At 47.4% G+C, this 19,720-nt stretch overlaps 1 protein-coding gene across 2 annotated transcripts in view; it reads left to right on the top strand.

The window, feature by feature from the left end:
* Window positions 1-19,720, top strand: part of Efcab6 (EF-hand calcium binding domain 6) — a 203,569-nt gene that overhangs the window by 14,834 nt on the left and 169,015 nt on the right. For both annotated transcript variants that reach the window (XM_031351264.1, XM_031351255.1), the window contains exons 3-4: window positions 9,646-9,791; window positions 19,352-19,563. In XM_031351264.1, the coding sequence (XP_031207124.1) occupies window positions 9,646-9,791; window positions 19,352-19,563 (358 nt within the window). The remainder of the gene's footprint in view (window positions 1-9,645; window positions 9,792-19,351; window positions 19,564-19,720) is intronic.

Below are 19,720 nucleotides of genomic sequence, written 5' to 3'. Positions count from 1 at the left end.
TTTTTAAGACAACCTATCATTTAGAAGCTGCTTGCCAATGAGCTCGCATCCTTCTAACTCCTATGATGAGAGCTGTGGACCGGGGCTTGCTGCGGCCCTGCACCACAGTCTAAGATAGACACCAGCCTGGGCTTCCCATGTTCGTGTTAGGACCCTGGATTCCTCAAGGATGCTAGAGCCTGTGTGTGTGTGTGTGTGTGCACACGTGTGTGTGCATGTGTGTATGTGTGCACATGTGTGTGTGTCTGCCATCTCCTCCCAGCTCTTCTCTCAAATAATTGCATAGATAGTCTGCAAACTCACGTAGGTAGATAGTGAAGGCTCCCTACTCTCTCTCTCATCAAACCTTTGTAAGCCCCATTGTCTCCTCACACCCCTCTCACACGCACTTAAACACACACAACTGCACACTGGTACAAGTGCGTAACAGGCTAGGATTAAATTTAGGAGAGTTTGGGTCTAGCCTTAGGGAACCAGTACATTTGTTTCGTTTTTTTTTCTCTAGTGTTTAATTTCCATTTCTTGACAATTACAGGTAATGGTGCAAAGTTGATAACTGGACACCTAGCAACCAGAGATATAGGCATTGGCATTGTGTTTGAAGCTGGTAGATGCTTTCTGCATTGGCTTGACTCTGTATGTGCGTGTGTGTGTGTGTGGTATGTGTGTATGTGTGTGTATATGTGGTGTGTGTATGTGTGTGTGTGGTGTGTGTGTATGTAGTATGTGTGTGATGTGTGTGTATGTGTGTGTATATGTGGTATTGTGTATGTGTGTGGTGTGTATGTGTGTATGTGTGTGGTGTGTGTGCATGTGTGTGTATGTGTATATGTGTGTATATGTGTGTGTGTATGTGTGTGAATGTGTGGTGTGTGTGTATGTGTCTGTGTATGTGTGTGTGGTGTGTGTGTATGTGTGTGTAAGTGTGTGTGTGGACTTTGAGAAAGCCCTACAGCCTATGTTTATCAGTCCTCTTCAAGCATTTTTTTTTCTTTTTTTCAAAAAGATTTGTTTATTATTATATCTAAGTACACTGTAGCTGTCTTCAGACACATACCAGAAGAGGGCGTCAGATCTCATTACAGGTGGTTGTGAGCCACCATGTGCTTGGTGGGAATTGAACTCAGGACCTCTGGATGAGCAGATGGTACTCTTAACCACTGAGCCATCTCTTTAGCCCCAAGCATCTTTTTTTTAAAGCGTTGGGCAAGCTTGTTCAGCCCAGCTTGTGGTCACCTGAGAGTGTGTTTCTAAGAGAAGGCATGGGAGGCGGACATGATGGCTAAGGGACACTGTCTGCATCCCTCCTCAGTGCTGGGCTGATGCACATATTTGGCTTTTGTTTGTTTTATTCTTTATTTCATCTCCATGGTATTTGCCTGTATGTCTATGTACCACACATGTCCTTGGTGCTGGCAGAGGTCTCAAGAAGGCATTGGATCTCTGGGAGCGGGAGTTACAGATGGCTGTCAGCTGCCATGTGCATGCTGGGAATTGAACTTGGGTCCTCTGGAAGCAGCCAGTGCTCTTGACTTCCAAGCCATCTCTCCAACCTGTGCCTGACTTTTTTTACATGGGTTCTAAAGACCACACTCTGGTGCTTATGTTTGCAAGGGAGTACTTTACCAATTGTGCTACCTCCCTAACACTGAATTCTGTTTCTTTAATATATACATATAATGTATAGTAGCTATCTGTCTACCTATCTGGATTTGGTTTTTAAACATCTTTTGTGTATGAACATTTTGCCTGTATGTATGCTTGTGCATCATTTAAGTGCAGTGTCCATGGAGACCAGAAGAGGGAGATGGATTTCCTGAAACTGTAGCTGAAAATGGTTGTGAGCCACCATGTGTGTGCTGGGAACCGAACCCAGGTCCTATGGAAGAGCCTTAAGTGTTCTTAATCACTGAGCCAGTGCTCCAGCCTCTATGCTGTTTATTTTTATTCTTAATAGATATAGTAATTTGTATAGGCTTACAGAATATTGTCTGACCTTTCTATTGGTGGTGCTAGGGATAGAATCTGAGCCTTTTATATACTAAGCAAGAGGTGTACCATTGAGCTATGTCCTCAAGCCCCAATACACCATCTGGATACATGGATTCTGCATGTAAGACCAGGACAGAGTAGCTGGCTTACTCGTCCCTTCAAATACTCCTCATTTCCTGGGCTCTGGAACACTCAGGATCCTCTCCACTAGCCGCTTTGAAATGGAAGTTGTCCTCCTGTCTGATACAATGCTTGTCCTCCTGTCTGATACAATGCTTGTCCTCCTGTCTGATACAATGCTTGTCCTCCTGTCTGATACAATGTTAAGGGTTGATTCTCTATTCAGCCGCACCTGCTGTCCATGTCCCACCTGCTCCCAAGCTCTCTGTTCCACTGTCTTCTATTTGATCAGCTCAGTCTCCATGCAATGCCTCGTCCCTACATTCTACACGGCTGTTGTTAGAGGGGGGAGGGGCCTCTTGTTCCTAAACCTGTATGTATGTATGTTTGTGTATGAGTCCATGTGTGTAAGCATGTATATAGAGGGCAAAGACAGTATCTTCCCTCCTTATTTTTTAAGGGAGAATCCCTTACTGAACCTGGAGCCTGCCAAGTCTCCTAGAGCAGCTGGTCAGAGGGCCGCAGGGTGCCTCCTGGCTCAGCCTTCCCTGCACTGGGGTTGCTAAATGTCTGCTACCATGACCAGCTTATTTACACAGGTTCTGGGGGTTCAAACTTAGGTCCCCATGCTTGCCAGAGTAGTCACTGCTCCAACTGTGCCACCTTCCCAGCCCTGTTACTGTTTTAAGACATCTGGTCCATGTGCTTCTACCCCCTGGCGTAGATGGGAAGATGCAGGGAGGTGAGAGAGGCTCATTTCCCCTCCCTCTCTAGACCGAAGCTGTTGGCCTGCCTGTAGATTGTGCTGAGTGAATACTTATTTGGAATATGTTTACATCGTGCATGTTTAGGTTGAATATCAAATAGGGCCCATTTTCAGAACCATTCCAGTCACCCCTTTGGAACATCTGTGTAGTCACCGAGTCATGCCAGCCTGCCTGCTTTTGGTAGGAAGGAGAGTTGCAAGAGGTCACACAGGTCATCCAGCCACCCTCCCCTGGGAGAAAGGGTGACTCCCTGCCTGGCTCCTGGCTGCATCGGCTGCATCGGGAGGGATGGCTTTTCCTAGGGTGCTGCTTTTGTTTGTTTGCTTGTCCCCTTCCCCCTTGCCTTCAGCTAAGTGTTTCCTGAATGGAATGGCTCTGTATTGAAGTCATAAAGCACACCTCAGGCAGTGGTCGGGGGCTGATTATTTCACTCCTCAGGCGGTACAGTAAGACATGAGGCCAAAGCCTAGGCAAGCAGCGTTGTTATTAAGAAGGGGATTTATGGGGAAAATAAAAACCCCGGGTCGTGCAACAGCGTGCACTGCGCGGGCTGTGCTGTGGTAGATGTTCCCTCGTGCCTGAGGAGAGATCCTGTGTTTGCAGCACCTCTCAGTCTTCCAGGAACTTAGTAATTCTGTAAAATCACAGGACAGCCTTGGTCATGAACTGGATTGCAAACTTGTACAGTCAAGGGTGACCTTGACCTTCTTATCCTCTTGCCTTCCCCTCCAGTGAGGGGGTTGTAGGCGGGCACCATGTCGTGGTTTTGACAACTCAGTATAAACCTAGACCTGACTTGGAGGAGGGAATCACGTGCAATTGAGGAACTGGATCCATCAATTGGGCCTGTCTGTGAGAAAGATTACTAACTGACGTAGGAGGACACGCCCACTATGAACAGTGACCCTCCAGGGCAGGTGGTTCTAGGATGCATAAGAACACAAGCTGAGCAAGCCAGTGAGCAGCTCTCCTCTACGGCCTCTGCTTCGGTTTCTGCCTCTGTTTTCCTCCCTCGGTGTCTCTGGCTGATGCACTAAAGTTGTAAACTCAAATAAGCCCCATCTTCCCCAGGTTGCTTTTGGATAGTGTTATATCGCAACAACAGAGAGAAAGCTAGGACAGCCCCACACCTGGTTCCTAATGGTGCTGCGGACGAACACTGGGCTTGGTGCATTCTAGGCAAGTGCTCTGCCAATCAAGCCACATTCTCTTGCCATCTCTGCTCTCCGGCTTCATTGCTGTAGGGTTGCATCCGAGAGGCCCAGGGGTTTACCCACTTTGTTCGTGGGCCCCCGGACTGTTAGAAGGAAGTTTAATAACTGCATGCTTACCCTGTGGACACATCAGCCACAGGTTTCAGAACCTGTAGGGTTCTGGAAGGTTACTCATGATACTCTGATCCCGTGCTTCAGTTCAGTTGGAATAAGCCGGTTTGAGAAGAGAAGCTTTGCTGGGGCTCTGAGGTTCTGATGGGCCAAGCCATGTGCTACGGTTTTGATGCTAATGGAGTATAAAGATCACATACAGAAACTTAGTCCCTATTGGGATGGGATCCTTAAGGGGGGGTGGTTAGTGCTGAGTTATAAGCTAGTTGAGGCTCTGCTTTGAGGAGGGCTCAGTGAATATGTGTGTGTGTGTTATGTGTGTGTGTGTATGTGTATATATGAGTATGTATGAGTGTGTATGTGTATATGTGAGTATGTATGAGTGTGTATGTGTATATGTGAGTATGTATGAGTGTGTATGTATATATGTGAGTGTATGTGGATATGTGAGTGTGTGTGTATGTGTGTGTGTGTGTACTCACAATGACTGGAAGAGGGTACCAGACCCCCTGGAGCTGGCATTACAGGCAGTTATGATCCAGCCAATGCGAGTTTTGAAAACCAAATCAAAAGAGTAGCAAGTGCGCTTAAACCACTGAGCCATCTATTCAGTCCAGTGGCCATCTGTTTTTGAACATGTGCATTTAACTTGAAGCAGGTTGACCAAATCGGGATTCTCTGAGAATAATAATGTAAATCTGGACTCTGCCTCAAAAAACCAAACCAAACCAAACCAAAACCAACCCCCTAAAAAACCCCAGCGTTGCAACATAACCATGCATGTTTGTTCCCAGGCATATTCACAAGTGACCCAGAGCGCACAGCCACGCACTAGTGTGTATGTGACTATCCCAGCAGCACGAGTATCAGTTCCCAACAAGTGAGGGTGCTCTGCTGCAGAGCTAGCTCCAGCCTTGGTCCGCCTCCCTATGCCAACCACCTTTACCTGTGATTCGCAGGAGGAATCCCACTGGGCTGTGCTGTAATCTTAACCAAGCTGTTGGGTCCCTGTGCCACACAGAACATTGATCTTTGGCTGTGATTTCTGGTGACATCATCTTCTTTCCGTCAGGCCGGTTCTGGTTTTATAGATCTGGGGATGAGTGCCCTTCCTCCTCAGCCTGTCCTCTTATTCCAGGCAAGCACTCTGTCACTGGGTGCCAAGTGAGCCGTCCGTCCCTCTTACTTCTTAGAGAGTTTGTGGTAGACTGGCTTCTAGTTATTCCTCGAGCATCTGGTAGAACTCACTGGCTAATCCATCTGACACTGGACTGTTCGTGGCATTTTCGTGGCACTTTTAAGCATTGAGTCAGCCTCTCTGTCGCTGTGCTTCCTGACTTCCCACTTCCACCCTAGTTCCAATCCCATCGTCATCTTCCTCAGAATGCCTCCGTTTTCTCTTGGTCGCCCATTTGTGCTGCGTTCCCTTATAATCCTTATTTCTGGAAGGAGGGTAGTAGTGTCTCTCCCATTTCTAATTTTAACAGTTTGGATGTTTTCTAGTTTTTCCCTGGTCCCCCTAGTATTTATCAATGTTGCTAATGTTGTCAAATACTGGCCTTTTTCCTCTGCGGCTTTTCTCTGCTGTCTTTGGGCCCAACCTCCTTTGTTTCCTCCCATCTGCTCACTTTGGTTTTCTTTCTCTTTCTTAAGGAAGGAGCTTACTTTATTCATTTGAGACTAAAACAATAAGCACGGGTGTGTGTGACCAGTGACCTGGTTTGGCTATAAAGGGCACTTGCTGCCAAGCCTGGTCCCCGGAATGTGAGCCCCAGAGTCCACATGGTGGAAGGAGAGAGAGGACTCTGTAAAGTGACCTCCACATGAGAGCTGTGGCATGCACACACACTGTGTAAGTAAATGGTGGGAGATAACTACAGGTATGTGTATCACTCATTGGCTAAGAGTTCCTTTACGAACACTTGTGAGCTGCTCGCTCATCTCTCGTTTGTGTCCTGATGAAGTGGTGTCCTATATGTGCCTGTCAGTGTGTAGGGGCCTTTGTGACTCTCAAGCCTGGTCCTTTCTTTTTAAGGTTTAATTTTATGTGTAGGAGTGTTTGCCTGCTTGTGTGTCTGTGCACCATGTATGTGCAATCCCTGCAGAGGCCAGAAGAGGGCGCCGAACCCCATGGAATCGGAACAACGGAGGGTTGTGAGCTGCACGTGGGGCCTCTGGAGGAGGAGCCAGTGCTCTTAACCTCTGAGCTGTCTCTCCAGCCCTCAGTTAGCTTCTAGGTAGTTCTGCCATTGTTACTGTGGGTGTGGGAGTCCCCAGCTGTGGCTGCTGAAATCTCTGTTTCCCTGTCCGGTGACATCAGGTACCCACCCCTGCATCAGGGTCTGCTTCTAGTGCACATGGGCTTGATTCCCCTCGCACGGTCTGTGTGCAGCACGCTGGCTTTATTGGTATCATTTCTGACCTATGCAACTTTTCCTTGTTTGAGAAAATGTTCTTTGAGAGATTTTTGCAGCAGGTTTGCTGCTGCTGAGTTGTCCAGATTTTCATGTGGCCAAGGAAACCCTCATCTCTCCCTTACTTTATTTCTCCCTTACCTTTATGCTAGATATAGAATTCAGCTTGTTTTTTCTTTTATTTTTTTTATTTTTTTATTTTTTTATTTTTGAAATATAATCTTTTTTATTAGATATTTTCTTTATTTACATGTAAATTTCTCCTTTTATTTTTTTTAACATTTTTTCATTGAAAAAAATTTTCATATAATATATTTTCACAGAGCTCTAATGGACTGCCTAGTTTCTGAAGGCAAGTCTGTATGGGCCATACTTAATCTTAACTTTTGTGTTTTAAAGATTTATTTTAAAGCGTGTTTCAATCTGTGTCTGGTATGCGCACATCACAAATACAGGTATCCATGGAGGCCAGAAGAGGGTGTGAGGTCCTCTGGAGTTGGAGTGAAGGAGGTTGTGAGCTATCTGATGTGGGTGCTTAGAACTGAACCCCAGTCCTCCGAAAGAGCAGTGAGTGCTCTTAACAGCTAAACCGTCTCTCTCTCCAGCCCTGGACCAACCATGCTAAAACTTTTGTTGAAAACTTGGCATTTGAAATAATACATGTATGGGATTATGACAGTCATGTTCTCACCTCTCTGCATGTTCTATTGTTGCCTGTGCCTTTTATGGTTTGATGACTTTTCTAAACACTCTTTGTAAGGTTAGGTCCCTGCTCTGCACGGCACCATATATCTGGTTGATTAGCTTCATAGTCAGATCATGACAAGACATTTTCTTTTCCCTTCCTTCCTTCTTTCCTTTTTTTCTTCCTTCCTTCCTTCCTTTTTTCTTTCTTTCTTTTCATTTTTTAGGTTCATTTATTTATTTTATGTATCTGAGTACGCTGTAGCTGTACAGAAGGCCGTGAGCCATCATGTGGTTGCTGGGATTTGAACTCAGGACCTCTGCTTGCTCTTACCCCCGCTCGCTCCGGCCCCAAGATTTATTTATTACTCTATGTAAGTACCCTGTAGCTTTCTTCAGACACTCCAGAAGAGGGTGTCAGATCTCATTACAGATGGTTGTGAGCCACCATGTGGTTGCTGGGATTTGAACTCAGGACCTTCAGAAGAGCAGTCAGTGCTCTTACCTGCTGAGCCATCTCGCCAGCCTGACAGGACATTTTTCTAAGTGCTTGAGAACAGCAAGTCTTCTAGGCTTTCTGGATGCTGCCTGTGCTAGACCATCCCTTTCTCCTGTTGCAGCCAGGCATATGTAGCTCTGCCAAGCCTTCCCTTCTTGTGCCGACCCTCTAGGGGAGCCTGAGGGCAGAGTTTGGGGCCTTCCCAAGAATGTACCCATATCCCTGTGCACTTGGGTGACCTCCTAGATATCTGGGGAAACGTAGAAGCTTTCCAAAGCCTCACTTTGTCCTTTAAGGTTTTGGCTAGCAAATTTTTGCCTCATTGCCTACTCATTTGGGAAGCTGTAATTTTTAAATTGTTTAAATCACGTTTATTTATTCATTCATTTGTTTGTTTATAAGCATGTATATGTGTGGGCATATGCCATGTTATACATGTAAATGTTAGAGGACAACTTGCAGGAGTGGATTCTCTCTGTGTGTATGTGTGTGTGTGTGTGTGTGTATGTGTATGTGTGTGTGTGTGTGTGTGTGTGTGTGTGTGTGTGTGTGAGTGAGTGTACTTGTGCACACAGAATACAGGTGTGTCTGTAGAGGTTTAAAAAAACAACAACCACCAGTTCTCTCCTCCTACCACATGGGGCCTGGAGATTAAAATCAAGATTCTGGCTTTGCAGCAATTGACTTCACCCCTGAGCCCTCTTGCCAGCCCTGACGTCTGACCCTTTTCATGAGTCAATGCAACTAGACTGCTTTGAGGTTCCTTTCAGTGGCACCAGCCATCTTTGGAGGTTCCCATGGGTGCCATGTGGAATGTTGAGAGTCCTCCTCACTGTCCTTGCTGCTGCCTTTGTTTCCAGTGCTGCTCTTCCTGAGACCTGAGACTCTGAGCATTCTTTTTGTTCTGTGGTCTGAAACAAGCTCACCTTCTGCTGCCTGCCTCAGCCTCCTGAGTACTGGGGTCACAGGCAGGCACCACCACATCCAGCAGGAATTGGAACTTTTTAACCTCTTACTGCCTGCCCCAGAGATCAGTCAGCAGTGCTAATTAAAAAAAAATATTCTTTGAGAATTTCATATACATTGGCAATGTGTTTGGATCATACTCACCCCTCCAAGTCTTCCCAGAACTCCCCACTGCTCCTGCCCACCTTCATATCTTCTTGGTTTTATTTTGTTTTGTTTTGTTTTTGTCTTTGTTTTTTGGTCCACTGTGTCTAGTTAGTATTCTCAGTGTATGTGCATGGGTATAGGGCCACCTGCAGGAGCATAGACAACCTACCAGCACACTCCTCAAGACAACTGACTGTCTCTACTCAAGCAGCCAGCAGCCACCAGTAGCTCCTTTAGCTCCAGTAGCTCCAGTAGCTAGAGGTGGGACCTCATGAGTTCTCCCCCATCTGTGATGCATGTTGACTGGCTTAGACTGACACACCACTGAACATGTATACTGAAAGCCTGCAGATGCCAAGCCAGACTATTATACCCAGCAAAACTATCTGTCGAAGTTGAAGGATAAAGAAGCTTTCTATGACAATAGTAAGTTGAAGGAATGACCAGCAAACCAGCCCTGCAAAGGATACTGGGAGGAAATACTTGAGACTTGAGGAGGAAAGGCATAGCTGGGAGGCAGCAGTAAGAAACAACAAGGTTAGGCCAGTGATTAAGTAAAGAAATCAAATGCTTAACTAATCTTGATTCTGCCCTCTTGTTCTTTGGACATGGTGAAAACAGTCTAAACATGACTCAGTGTCCCCCTTAAGAATGGTCAGAAAGGGGCAAATAGCAGGTCAGCCATGTTTACATGATGTAGATGGTGTAATTTGCTCGCTTTCCTCTCACAGGGATTTAATGAACAAAATGGAGATTTTACCAGAATGGCATAGTTTGTACTCTAACAACCCGAAGCTGCCATTTTCCCGTCCCCACTCCTCGCCGTGCAGATGGAAAAGAACTGGCTTCCAAGATTTACACAGACCATCTTCATCAAGTGAGTACTCAAAAGTGGTTACAACACCATCTGCAGATACCACGCACTCTCCACCATTAGCTCAGTTGAGAGCATGCACGAGTTGAGTTCCTATAACCTCCTGATATCCCATGGGGTGGGGGGTGTACAATGCAGACATGGGCCCTCAAGCCATGTTCCCCAAAGTCATGTGTACTTTTTAAGTGGATGGGTAGGAGTCCAACTCGGGGCATGTGATCCTGAATTCCATCAGCTTAATGGTTGTATTACTCAGTAAATGACAGTTGTACACATTTGAGCAGGCCTGTCCCCCAATATCTTAGATTTGCAGAAGAGTTGAACAGAAAGTACCAGATGTTCCCAGATAATTTTGCCTCAGCCCTCTAGGTTTCTCATTAATTAACCTTCTAATTTCATAGTTTTGAGATTTATGTCTAGACTGTGTTTGTGTTTTTATGGAGGGTTGAAGGTCTACATCTAGATTTTTTTTCTTTTCTTTTCTTTTTTTTTTGGTTTTTTCGAGACAGGGTTTCTCTGTGTAGCCCTGGCTGTCCTGGAACTCACTCTGTGGACCAGGCTGGCCTCGAACTCAGAAATCTGCCTGCCTCTGTCTCCCAAGTACTGGGATTAAAGGCGTATGCCACCACTGCCCAGCTTCTACATGTAGATTTTTTCTTCTCCTCCTTTTCTTCCTCCTCCTTTTTTGTGGAGCCTGGGCTAGCCTCCAACTTACAATGTAGTCATAGATGACCCTAAACTTCTGATCCTCCTGTAACCACTTCCCAAGCTCTAGGATTGTAGGCGTGTGCTCCATGCCCAATTTCTGTGGTTTCTGGGATGGAACCTAGGGCCTCATGCATGTTAGGCAAATTCTCTACCCACAGAGTGGCGCCCCAAGCCCTAGACTCACTTTACACTGGATGCCCATTAGCTAAGACTCTCTGTTTCTTGTTGTCTTTTATTAGCTGAATCACCTGACTGTCTATCGTTTGTTACCTCCCTCCCCCCATGTGACTGCGTCTGAATTTGGGAATTATGAGAAAGTGGCTGCAAATATATATTTGCGGAGTAGTTTTTGTGGGGATGCAAGTCTCTAAGCCATTCAAATTCTTCATTTGGTTTTAAAAGGCAACAAAATTTCACTTAATGTTTTCCCAAGTTACATATCTTTAGATCTTTACTCATGTCCTCCTCAATACATTTGTTACTTCTGAGTGGTCTTTGGAGGGCTGGTTTGGGATGAGCATTGTTGACAGGTGCTGAGCCTGATGAAAGACCAGCCCTGCAGGAATGCAACCAGAGAGCAGGAAAGTAAAGCAGGGACTGAAGCACACACACTGCAGTGAGGGCTCAGGCTTGAAACCCAAAAGATGAAGGAGGAATGGGCGTGCCCCATGAGCACATATAGGCACTAATCACACCGGACACATGCTTGGTAGTAGGTGAGAGACTTTACTTCAACGCACTTATGTGTCTACTAGCCTGGATTTCTGATAGTCACAGCTTATCTTAACATGGGGTCTGTTGTTAAGGAGGAAGAATGGTTTCCAATGAAAACAATAACACAGTAAAGTGTAGGCCCATCAGAGCTCTTAGCTCTTAGTACTGTGTCTATGAAACAGTACAGATAGAGGTCTTAGTTCACTTGACAAACCTACAGAGCAAATAGACTCGTGTAGAGGGGCTACTGAGTCCAGGCATCCATCTCTCAGAGTCCTCAAACACTACGAAAGAGCCCCCCAGAAGCTGGCACATGTGTGCTTCCCCAAAAGAATACAGTAGGCATTTGTTTATAAGTTCCCCAACAGAATATTACCTTGTAAGATCTTGTCCATTAGCAGAAGTGATTACATGTAAGTTTTAATTCCTTTTTTTAAGTGTGTATGTGTGTCCAGTAACATACTCAGATGTTATGCATGACAGGTTTATATACCCTAGTACGTGCGTGTGGCAACCTTGGGTGGCAGGTCTCGATGCCTGCCTTAGTTTCGCTCAGCCCCTTCCCATTTACTGCTTCATAGGCCAGGATGGCTGGGCTGCAAGCAGCTGGGGATTATGTCTCTAAGACCTGTCTTAGTGTCATGGGCATGCTGGCATTATAGGTATCTGCCCCTGCCTTTGCTTTACATGAAGATTTTGGAAGCTAAACTCATGTTTGCACAGCAAGCTTTATCCTCTGGGCCATCTCCTAAGCCCCTTATTGACATTTATTCAGTAGTGGTTGAAATTCTTATTCTCAGCTCTCGATGCTGCGCCATCCATTGCCTGTTCCCATACAGCAGGTTGATCTTTATCCCTAGCGGGCATCCTCGTGCTTCCCATGGAACTGAACCCTTGGTCCACCTTTACCTCAACTGTGCTACTTCTCTGTCATTTGCTTCTCATATTTGCCAGGTATATTTTTAAACTTTTATTGATGTGTTTTATCGTTTTGAAAGTTATTTCTTGGACTGGAGAAATGGATCAATTGTTAAGAGCACTGGTTACAGAGGACCTGGGTTTGGTTTTCAGAACCCATCTGGCAGCTCATAACCATGGTAACTACAGGGGATATGATCCCTTCTTCTGACCGTTGGGGGTACCAGCCACTGATACAGTACACATACATGTACACAGGCAAACACCCAAATATTTATTTATAATATATAATTATTATATATACATATATAAGTAAAGAGAATGCATTTACTTATAAAGTAAATAGATAAATGTAAATTTTTTTTTATAGTTATGTCTACGGGGAGGGAAGGCTGTGCAGCCAGCAAAGTACCTTCCAAACAAGTATGATTGAGTCTGATTCCCAGAACCCAAGTGAAAAATTCCGACATGGTGGCATTTACCAGCAGTCTCAGACAGGCAGATCCCTAGACCTCAATGCCAACCAGCTAGCCTTGTTCAGTGGGTGAGCTCCAGGCAAAGGATGAGACCTTGCTAGTGTGTGCACTCTTCCCACACTCCCATACACACACACACACACACACACACACACACACCTTCCCACACTCCTACACACATATACACACACACACCTTCCCACACTCTCACACACACACACACCTTCCCATACTCCCATACACACACATACACACATACCTTCCCATACTCCCATACACACACATACACATACATGCTTACATTCACACATATATATACACACATGCACACTGATACACACATGCACACTTGTGCACATACACTCACACATGCATACTGGCACATACATGTACATTCACGCACACATACGCTCATACATGTATACTTGCACACACACACACATGCACACATATACATATTATGTATGCGCCCAGTGGGCAGCAGCAGCTGTTCAGTGCTCTGAGGTCATGAAGGCAGTGGATTTGGAGATGCAGCTGTGTAACTTGTACAAGCAGACAATAGTAAATAAATACAATTGCTATGATATGCTCTTTTTCTTTCTAAAGGAGTTCTACCTGGGGCTGGAGCACTGGGTCAGCTATAAAGAGCACCCGCTGTTTGTTCTTGCCGGGGGCCCAAGTTCTATTTCCAGCACCCACATCAAGTAGCTCATAGCGGCTGTAATCTCAGCCCCCAGAAATCTGATGCCTTCTTTTGGCCTCATGGGCACTGCTTTCAGGTGGCACACAAACAGATGCACATATGAATAAATAAATAATATGGAGAGAGTAGCAAGCTCAAACATTTTTATCTTTGTACTTCAACCTCACACTTACTGGTTCTTATGTTGCATGGAGTCTGCTACTAAGCCAGGAGCGTGAACTGACAGCTGGGTCTCCAGGGGCCAAGCCTGCCTCACAGCCCTTCTGAGTTTGAGTGGCAGCGTAGGACCTCCAGACTCCTTGGTTTCCCAGCTTCACTGACAGCATCTGCATGTGGAGGGCTAGCGACTCCATTGCCTTGCCTTGAACCTGCAGCAGGCCCTGGGCAGAGACTCCATGGGTTCCGTAGGGATTTGCCTTGCCTCTTCACCCTGTAGCCAGCCTTGGGAGAACAGCTGTCTTGGCTGTGGGAGACCTCATGAGGATCTGGGTATTGTTACATAGCTCTCTGCACTGCCTGGCTTGCTCCTCATATGCACTTGACCAAGGGCCTGGGAGGACAGTCTGTGTGCCACCACACATGCCTCCTGTGTGTCTGGTTGTTTCCTTGTCATCCTGTCTCTGCTGTGTCTGCCCCCTCCTCCGTGAAGAGAGAGAAAGCATTGTCCTTCTGGGCTGCCCAGGACAGGTATTTGGTTTCTGTTGTATCTTCAGGTCTTGGCTTGGATTGAAACTAGAGAGATTTTTAACTCATCTTGCTTGGTCTCATGGTAGGCCTAGAGTGGTGGTCTGCTGTAAATTCTCTAGCCCTTAAAGGGACACTGGAACGCTTGTCCAGTTGTCCTCCAGGAAGATGGCATCAATTGGTTCTCCCAGCAGCAGCTGAGGAGGTTTGGGTCTGGCTTTTAGTTTTAGTCAGAGGGGCTGTATCAGGCCTGTATGTGAGGGGCTGTATTGGACCTGTGTGTGAGGGGTGTATCAGGCCTGTACATGAGGGCTGCATCAGGCCTGTCTGAGGAGTTGCATCAGGCCTGTGTCTGAGGGCTGCATCAGGCCTGTCTAAGGGACTGCATCAGGCCTATGTCTGAGGAGCTGTATTGGACCTGTGTCTGAGGAGCTGCATCAGGCCTGTCTGAGGAGTTGTGTCAGGCCTGTGTCAGAGGAGCTGCATTGGGCCTGTGTGTGAGGGGCTACATCAGGCAGTGTCTAAGGGACTGCATCAGGCCTATGTCTTGCTTGCATCTGAGGGCTGCACTGGGCTCATATCTGAGGGCCTGCATTGGACTTGTGAAACCAGAAGCTGCTCTCAAGTACTTCCATAGTTTCTGGCTGATGCTGTCTGCTGCCTCTAAATCACCATTCTGGGCTTCAAGTTTGGGTTTCTTGAAAAGCAATTAAAAAGTACACAAAAAGTCTGAGAAAAGGTCTCAGGGTGGAGGCATCCACTGCCAGTAGGGTCCCCTGTGACACCTGGCAGCCCTAGGAAATGCTGCGCCCTCTAGCTGAGTTGTACCACACAGTTCCTCTGTGGGAGTCTCAGCGGTTGGAAGAGGAAATGGGAGAGTGGAGAGCCCCTGCCTTGCTGAGCATCCTCAGGGATCTGATGAGAGATTCTGGAGGGTTCCTTTGCCTTCAGACTCTGTGTTTGGTCCTCTTCCCACTGCCCCTCCCTGGCTCCATGTTCTGAGATGTCTCGTGTGCAACCTGTTCTATACTGATTTCCCCACTAGGTTCCAGGTCACATGCCCGCTGTCTGTCTGTCTTTCCATTTGCACCTTGGCTGCGGACAGAAACCTTACACATGCTCCACAGAGCCCTTTGCCCTAGTATTCAGCCCATAACACAATTGCTCTAGGCCCCCACATCAAGTGTGGAGGCAGGGTCCGGATCTGCTTCTCAAGTCTCTGCCGATCCCAGAGCCACACTGTCTGCAAGACATGGTCAGTGCAAAGCCAGCACACTATGTCCCGGTTTGTCAGTCTGTGTGTCCACATTCAGGATGGTACCAGGGACAAGCCATGCCCATGTCTTCATGGTCCAGAGGCATGGCATCTTCTCTAGCCTCCTTCCCTGGTTTCTTGTTCCTTCAGTCCAGTCTCTGTAGTGGCTGGAATGGTGAATTACTGATGCTTCTCTGGTGATCCCTGGGCCTGCCTGCTTCCCCCACTGCTACCCTGGCCTCTCTGTTCTCTCAGACAGATGCAGGTTGCTCCTGCACATAGCTCTTCCAAGGCCACTCTGCTCTATGTTTAGAATGTAGTCACCTTTGCTTGCTAGCCAGCTAGGTTCATTTCCAGCATTCTGGTCTTGGCTCCCAAACTCCCTGAGGAGGGATCCTGGACCACCTGTCCGGTTAGACCAGCCCACGGTGGCAACATCCCACACTCTGCTGATCTCTTGCCATCCTTGCTGCGTTCACCACCATCTGTCACCACCCTGTGACATACTGGCTGCCTGCCCTGGTCTGTCTTGTCCCGTCCAGATGGTAGGCTGGACCTGCTTGCCCAATGTGGCGTTCTTGGCACCAGGAACTGAGTTGATGGTGATAGGTGCCCTGCTACTAGCTCTGGAGTGGTGAATCCCACTTCCAGCAAAGTAGGGGTTCCCTAGATACCCCTTCTTTCCTTGCCCCCCACCTCCAGCTCTAAGCTTCCTGTGCTGCAGGCTTCTGGGCTCCCACATGACTTGCCCCACTCCAGCCTCTCTGATCTCCATATTATAGATTTACCTGTCAAGAGGGTGTGCACACTTATACAATCCACACAGAACTCAGGACTTTTCTCTTTACCCTTGGCCTCCTCTGTCCCAGGGGACAGAGGAATGCAGGGGTCGAAGCCCCACACACAGTCTATTGAAAGAACAACGGTTGCATATTTCTTGCAACGTGCTGCTGGTCTCAGGGACAGGTGCAGTGCATGCCCTAAACAAACCAGGAGTTGGAGTTAGGGAGAAACTCCTGCCCATTCTTGCTGGGAGGAGGGACATTGTGACTGTTATGGCCATTTTAATAGTTAGCCTTGGGGGAGGGGCTTCATGTGGAGTTGTCTGGATTGGATCGGTCTGTGGGCATGCCTGGGAGGGATTTTCATTATTAGGCTACTTGAGGTAGGAAGATCACCCTGAATGTGGGCAGAACTGTTTCATGGGCTGCATGGAAAGGGGAGCGCGAGCTGAGCACAGCATAAGGCATCAGTCCCTTGCTGCCTGCCCTTGGTTAAGGATGGGATATGAGCATGGCTTCCAGTTCCTGCTGCCTTGACTTCTCTGGGTGATAGACTGTAAACCGGGATGGAGATAGAGTGTGACCTGGGACAGAGATGGACTAACCCACGACAGAGATAGACTAACCCAGGACAGAGATAGACTAACCCAGGACAGAGATAGACTAACCCAGGACAGAGATAGACTGTAACCTGGGAGGGAGATAGACTATACCCTGGGATAGAGATTGACTGCAACCTGGTACAGAAGTAGGCTGTACCCTGGGATAGAGATAGGCTATAACCTGGGATAGAGATAGGCTGTAACCTGGGATAGAGATAGGCTGTAACCTGGGATAGAGATAGGCTGTAACCTGGGACAGGGAGAGACTGTACCCTGGGACAGAGATAGACTGTACCCTGGGATAGAGGTAGACTGTACCCTAGAATAAAGATAGACTGTACCCTGGGACAGAGAGAGAGACTGTACCCTGGGACAGAGACTGTAGTCTAGGACAGAGAGAAACTGTAACCTGGGATGGAGATAGACTGTAAGTTAGGGTAGAGAGACAAATATGTCCTTTTGCCCATAGAGGGGAGGGCTCACCATGGCCATCTTGGAAACTTTCAACTAGTGAATGATTTGTTGTTCTCTGAGTGGAGGTGATGACCATTTGTCAGGCTTTATGGGCTTCGCTGTTTTTTCCATTTCCCATGACTCATCAAATCAAACATTCCATGGCCTCTGCTTTTTAAAAATTCCTGAATTTACTCTTATTTTCTGTTCTGTGAGCTTCACATTGGATAGAGCCCCATAAGCATGCTCTTGAGCAGCTGGGGTTGCCTGACCTGTTTCTACACCACCACCCCTGCCCTTTCCACACCCTCCCCTTCCTCCTCCCCTGCCCTTCCTCCTCCACGTGATAGATAACAGAGGGAAGTGGAGGAAGGACATTGGGTTCTGTCATTTTATTGATGGAAACGTCACGGTGACATCCCATAACCAGAACATGAGGTCCCAGGTCTGGACCATCCCTGTTTCTTGGCTGTGCTGCCTTGATTGGACTCCTCTTGTTTGTTCCCATAGCCCCAGTCCCTTCTTCCCTGCTCCTCCTCCTCAGGGATATCCAGTTGCAGCTGTGTGGTGTCACTGTGAGCATAGTAACTGGCAGAAGCAACTTAAAGGAGAAAGATCTCAGGCTCTCATGGCAGAACAGCTCAGTTCACCTGAGTGTTTGGTGGAAGTTGTTTGCAAAGCAGCAGACCAGGAAGCCAGGCCAGGGGTGAAGGGAGGAAGAGGGGGAGCCACACCAGGGGCTGGATCTAACCTCCAAAGTCCCCTCCCCAGTGATCTGTTTATAGTAGGTGACAAGTTCTGTCTCTGAAAGTTCCCACAGCCTCTCTAAACAGCACCACGTTTTTCTTCTAGAAAGCAAGCACGTCACCCCAAAGCAGCCACCTTATTTCTAGGTCTTCATTGGCCCAAGGTTATCTAAGCTTGTCTTTCTACCTTTCTCATCTCCCGCTATCTTCCTGGAGGAGACTCTGGGCACTGAGAATGAGCAGCACCTCCTATCTCCCCAGTGTCCCCAACAAGGGTTTGCACAGCCCTGGGCTGTGACAAAGTGAGTCCAGGACTTGCCCATGACCTAACCTTGGGAGGTAAGAGTGGGGCAGATGTCCACCATTGGATGACTGGGGATCCCACACTGTTTCCCTGTACCACCTTTGACCCAAGATGACCCAGGGAGCTTACACTGTGACCCAAGAGAGCCCTGGAGATATGCACACCGCCGAGGTGTTCTCTGGGACTCTCTGTCCCCAGGATGTTGAAACTCCTGACGCTTATACAGAGAGTGCATGATAAACATCTTCATGCTGCCTCTCCACAGCCAGGCTGTTCACATCTCCAGCCTTGGGAAGGAAAAGGCTCCCAGCCAATCAAAGATTTCCCTGCAAGAAACTGTCAAGTCCATGCAAGGAAGATAGGATGCTGTGAAGATCGATTTGAGGGCCAAGGAGATGGCTCAGTGGATAAGGTGCTTGCCAGGCAAGCCCGAGAATTTGAGTTAGGGTCCCCTGCACCCACCATAATGGTGGTATAATCCTGGTGCTAGGGAGGTGGAGGCAGGAGGATCCCTGGGATTTGCTGGCCCATTAGGTCTAGGTTTGGTGAGAGGCCTTGTTTCAAAAATAAAGTAGTGAAGAGATTCAGGCAGACATCCATTGTTGGCTTCCGGCTTCCACATGCACATGTACCCATCCATGCATGTGCATGTGCGTGCACACACACACACACACACACACACACACACACACAGAGAGAGAGAGAGAGACAGAGAGACAGAGACAGAGAGAGAGACAGAGATAGATTCAGTGAAGAATTGAGGTGGTTCAGAAGGTAAAGGCATTTATTTTACTGTCAATCTTGATGACTTGAGTTTGATATCCAGGCTCCACAAGGTAGAAAGAGAGAACGTCCTCTTCCAAGCTGTCCTCTGACAGCTGTCCTCTAACCTCCACATACATGCGTATGTGGAGCACCCACATACCTACACATACATGCACAGACAGAAAATTGAAAAAAGAAAGATTGGCTTATGAGACACATCTCTTCCATCACTCAAGCTTTCTTCCTAGATCCCATGTCCTTGTAAAGGCAGGGTCAACTTCACCTCCTTCCCTTATGGATGTGACCCCCGAGCTGACCAGATTCCTGAGGTGGGAACCGATTTTCCTTGTTTGAGGCATTAAGTGAGTAGACACATGAATAGGAAGCCCTGCTGGGCTCTGCAGCCTGCGCTGGCTTAAGTGCACTCACTGGGTGTCTCTGTCTCATTCACAGCCACCATTATTGCCAACCCAATTCTGTCCTCCTTAGACATTGAACGGATTTTATCTCAAAAGATTTCCAGCAAAAGGGATGAACTAAAAAAGGTCTTCCAGGTACTTGACCAGAACCACAGCCAGACGGTGACTAAGGGGGAGCTGAAACGCACCATCACGGCTTTCCTCATGCCGCTCACCAAAGATCAATTCCAGGACATGCTGGCCCAGGTAGGATGAGCGACACTCCATATGGACTGTTCTGGAAAAGCCAGGGGAGCTGGCAGAGGAGCGTGTGGACTGCTCTGTCTTCTCCTCACTGCCTTGCATGAGCGACTGGAGCTTTGTTCACGATTCACTTGAGTTCTGGTCAATTTGGATGGCGTGA

Source organism: Mastomys coucha, unplaced genomic scaffold (assembly GCF_008632895.1).
Source record: "Mastomys coucha isolate ucsf_1 unplaced genomic scaffold, UCSF_Mcou_1 pScaffold11, whole genome shotgun sequence".
Taxonomy (NCBI): Eukaryota; Metazoa; Chordata; class Mammalia; order Rodentia; family Muridae; genus Mastomys; species Mastomys coucha.
This window is presented reverse-complemented; position numbering and strand designations above follow the sequence as displayed.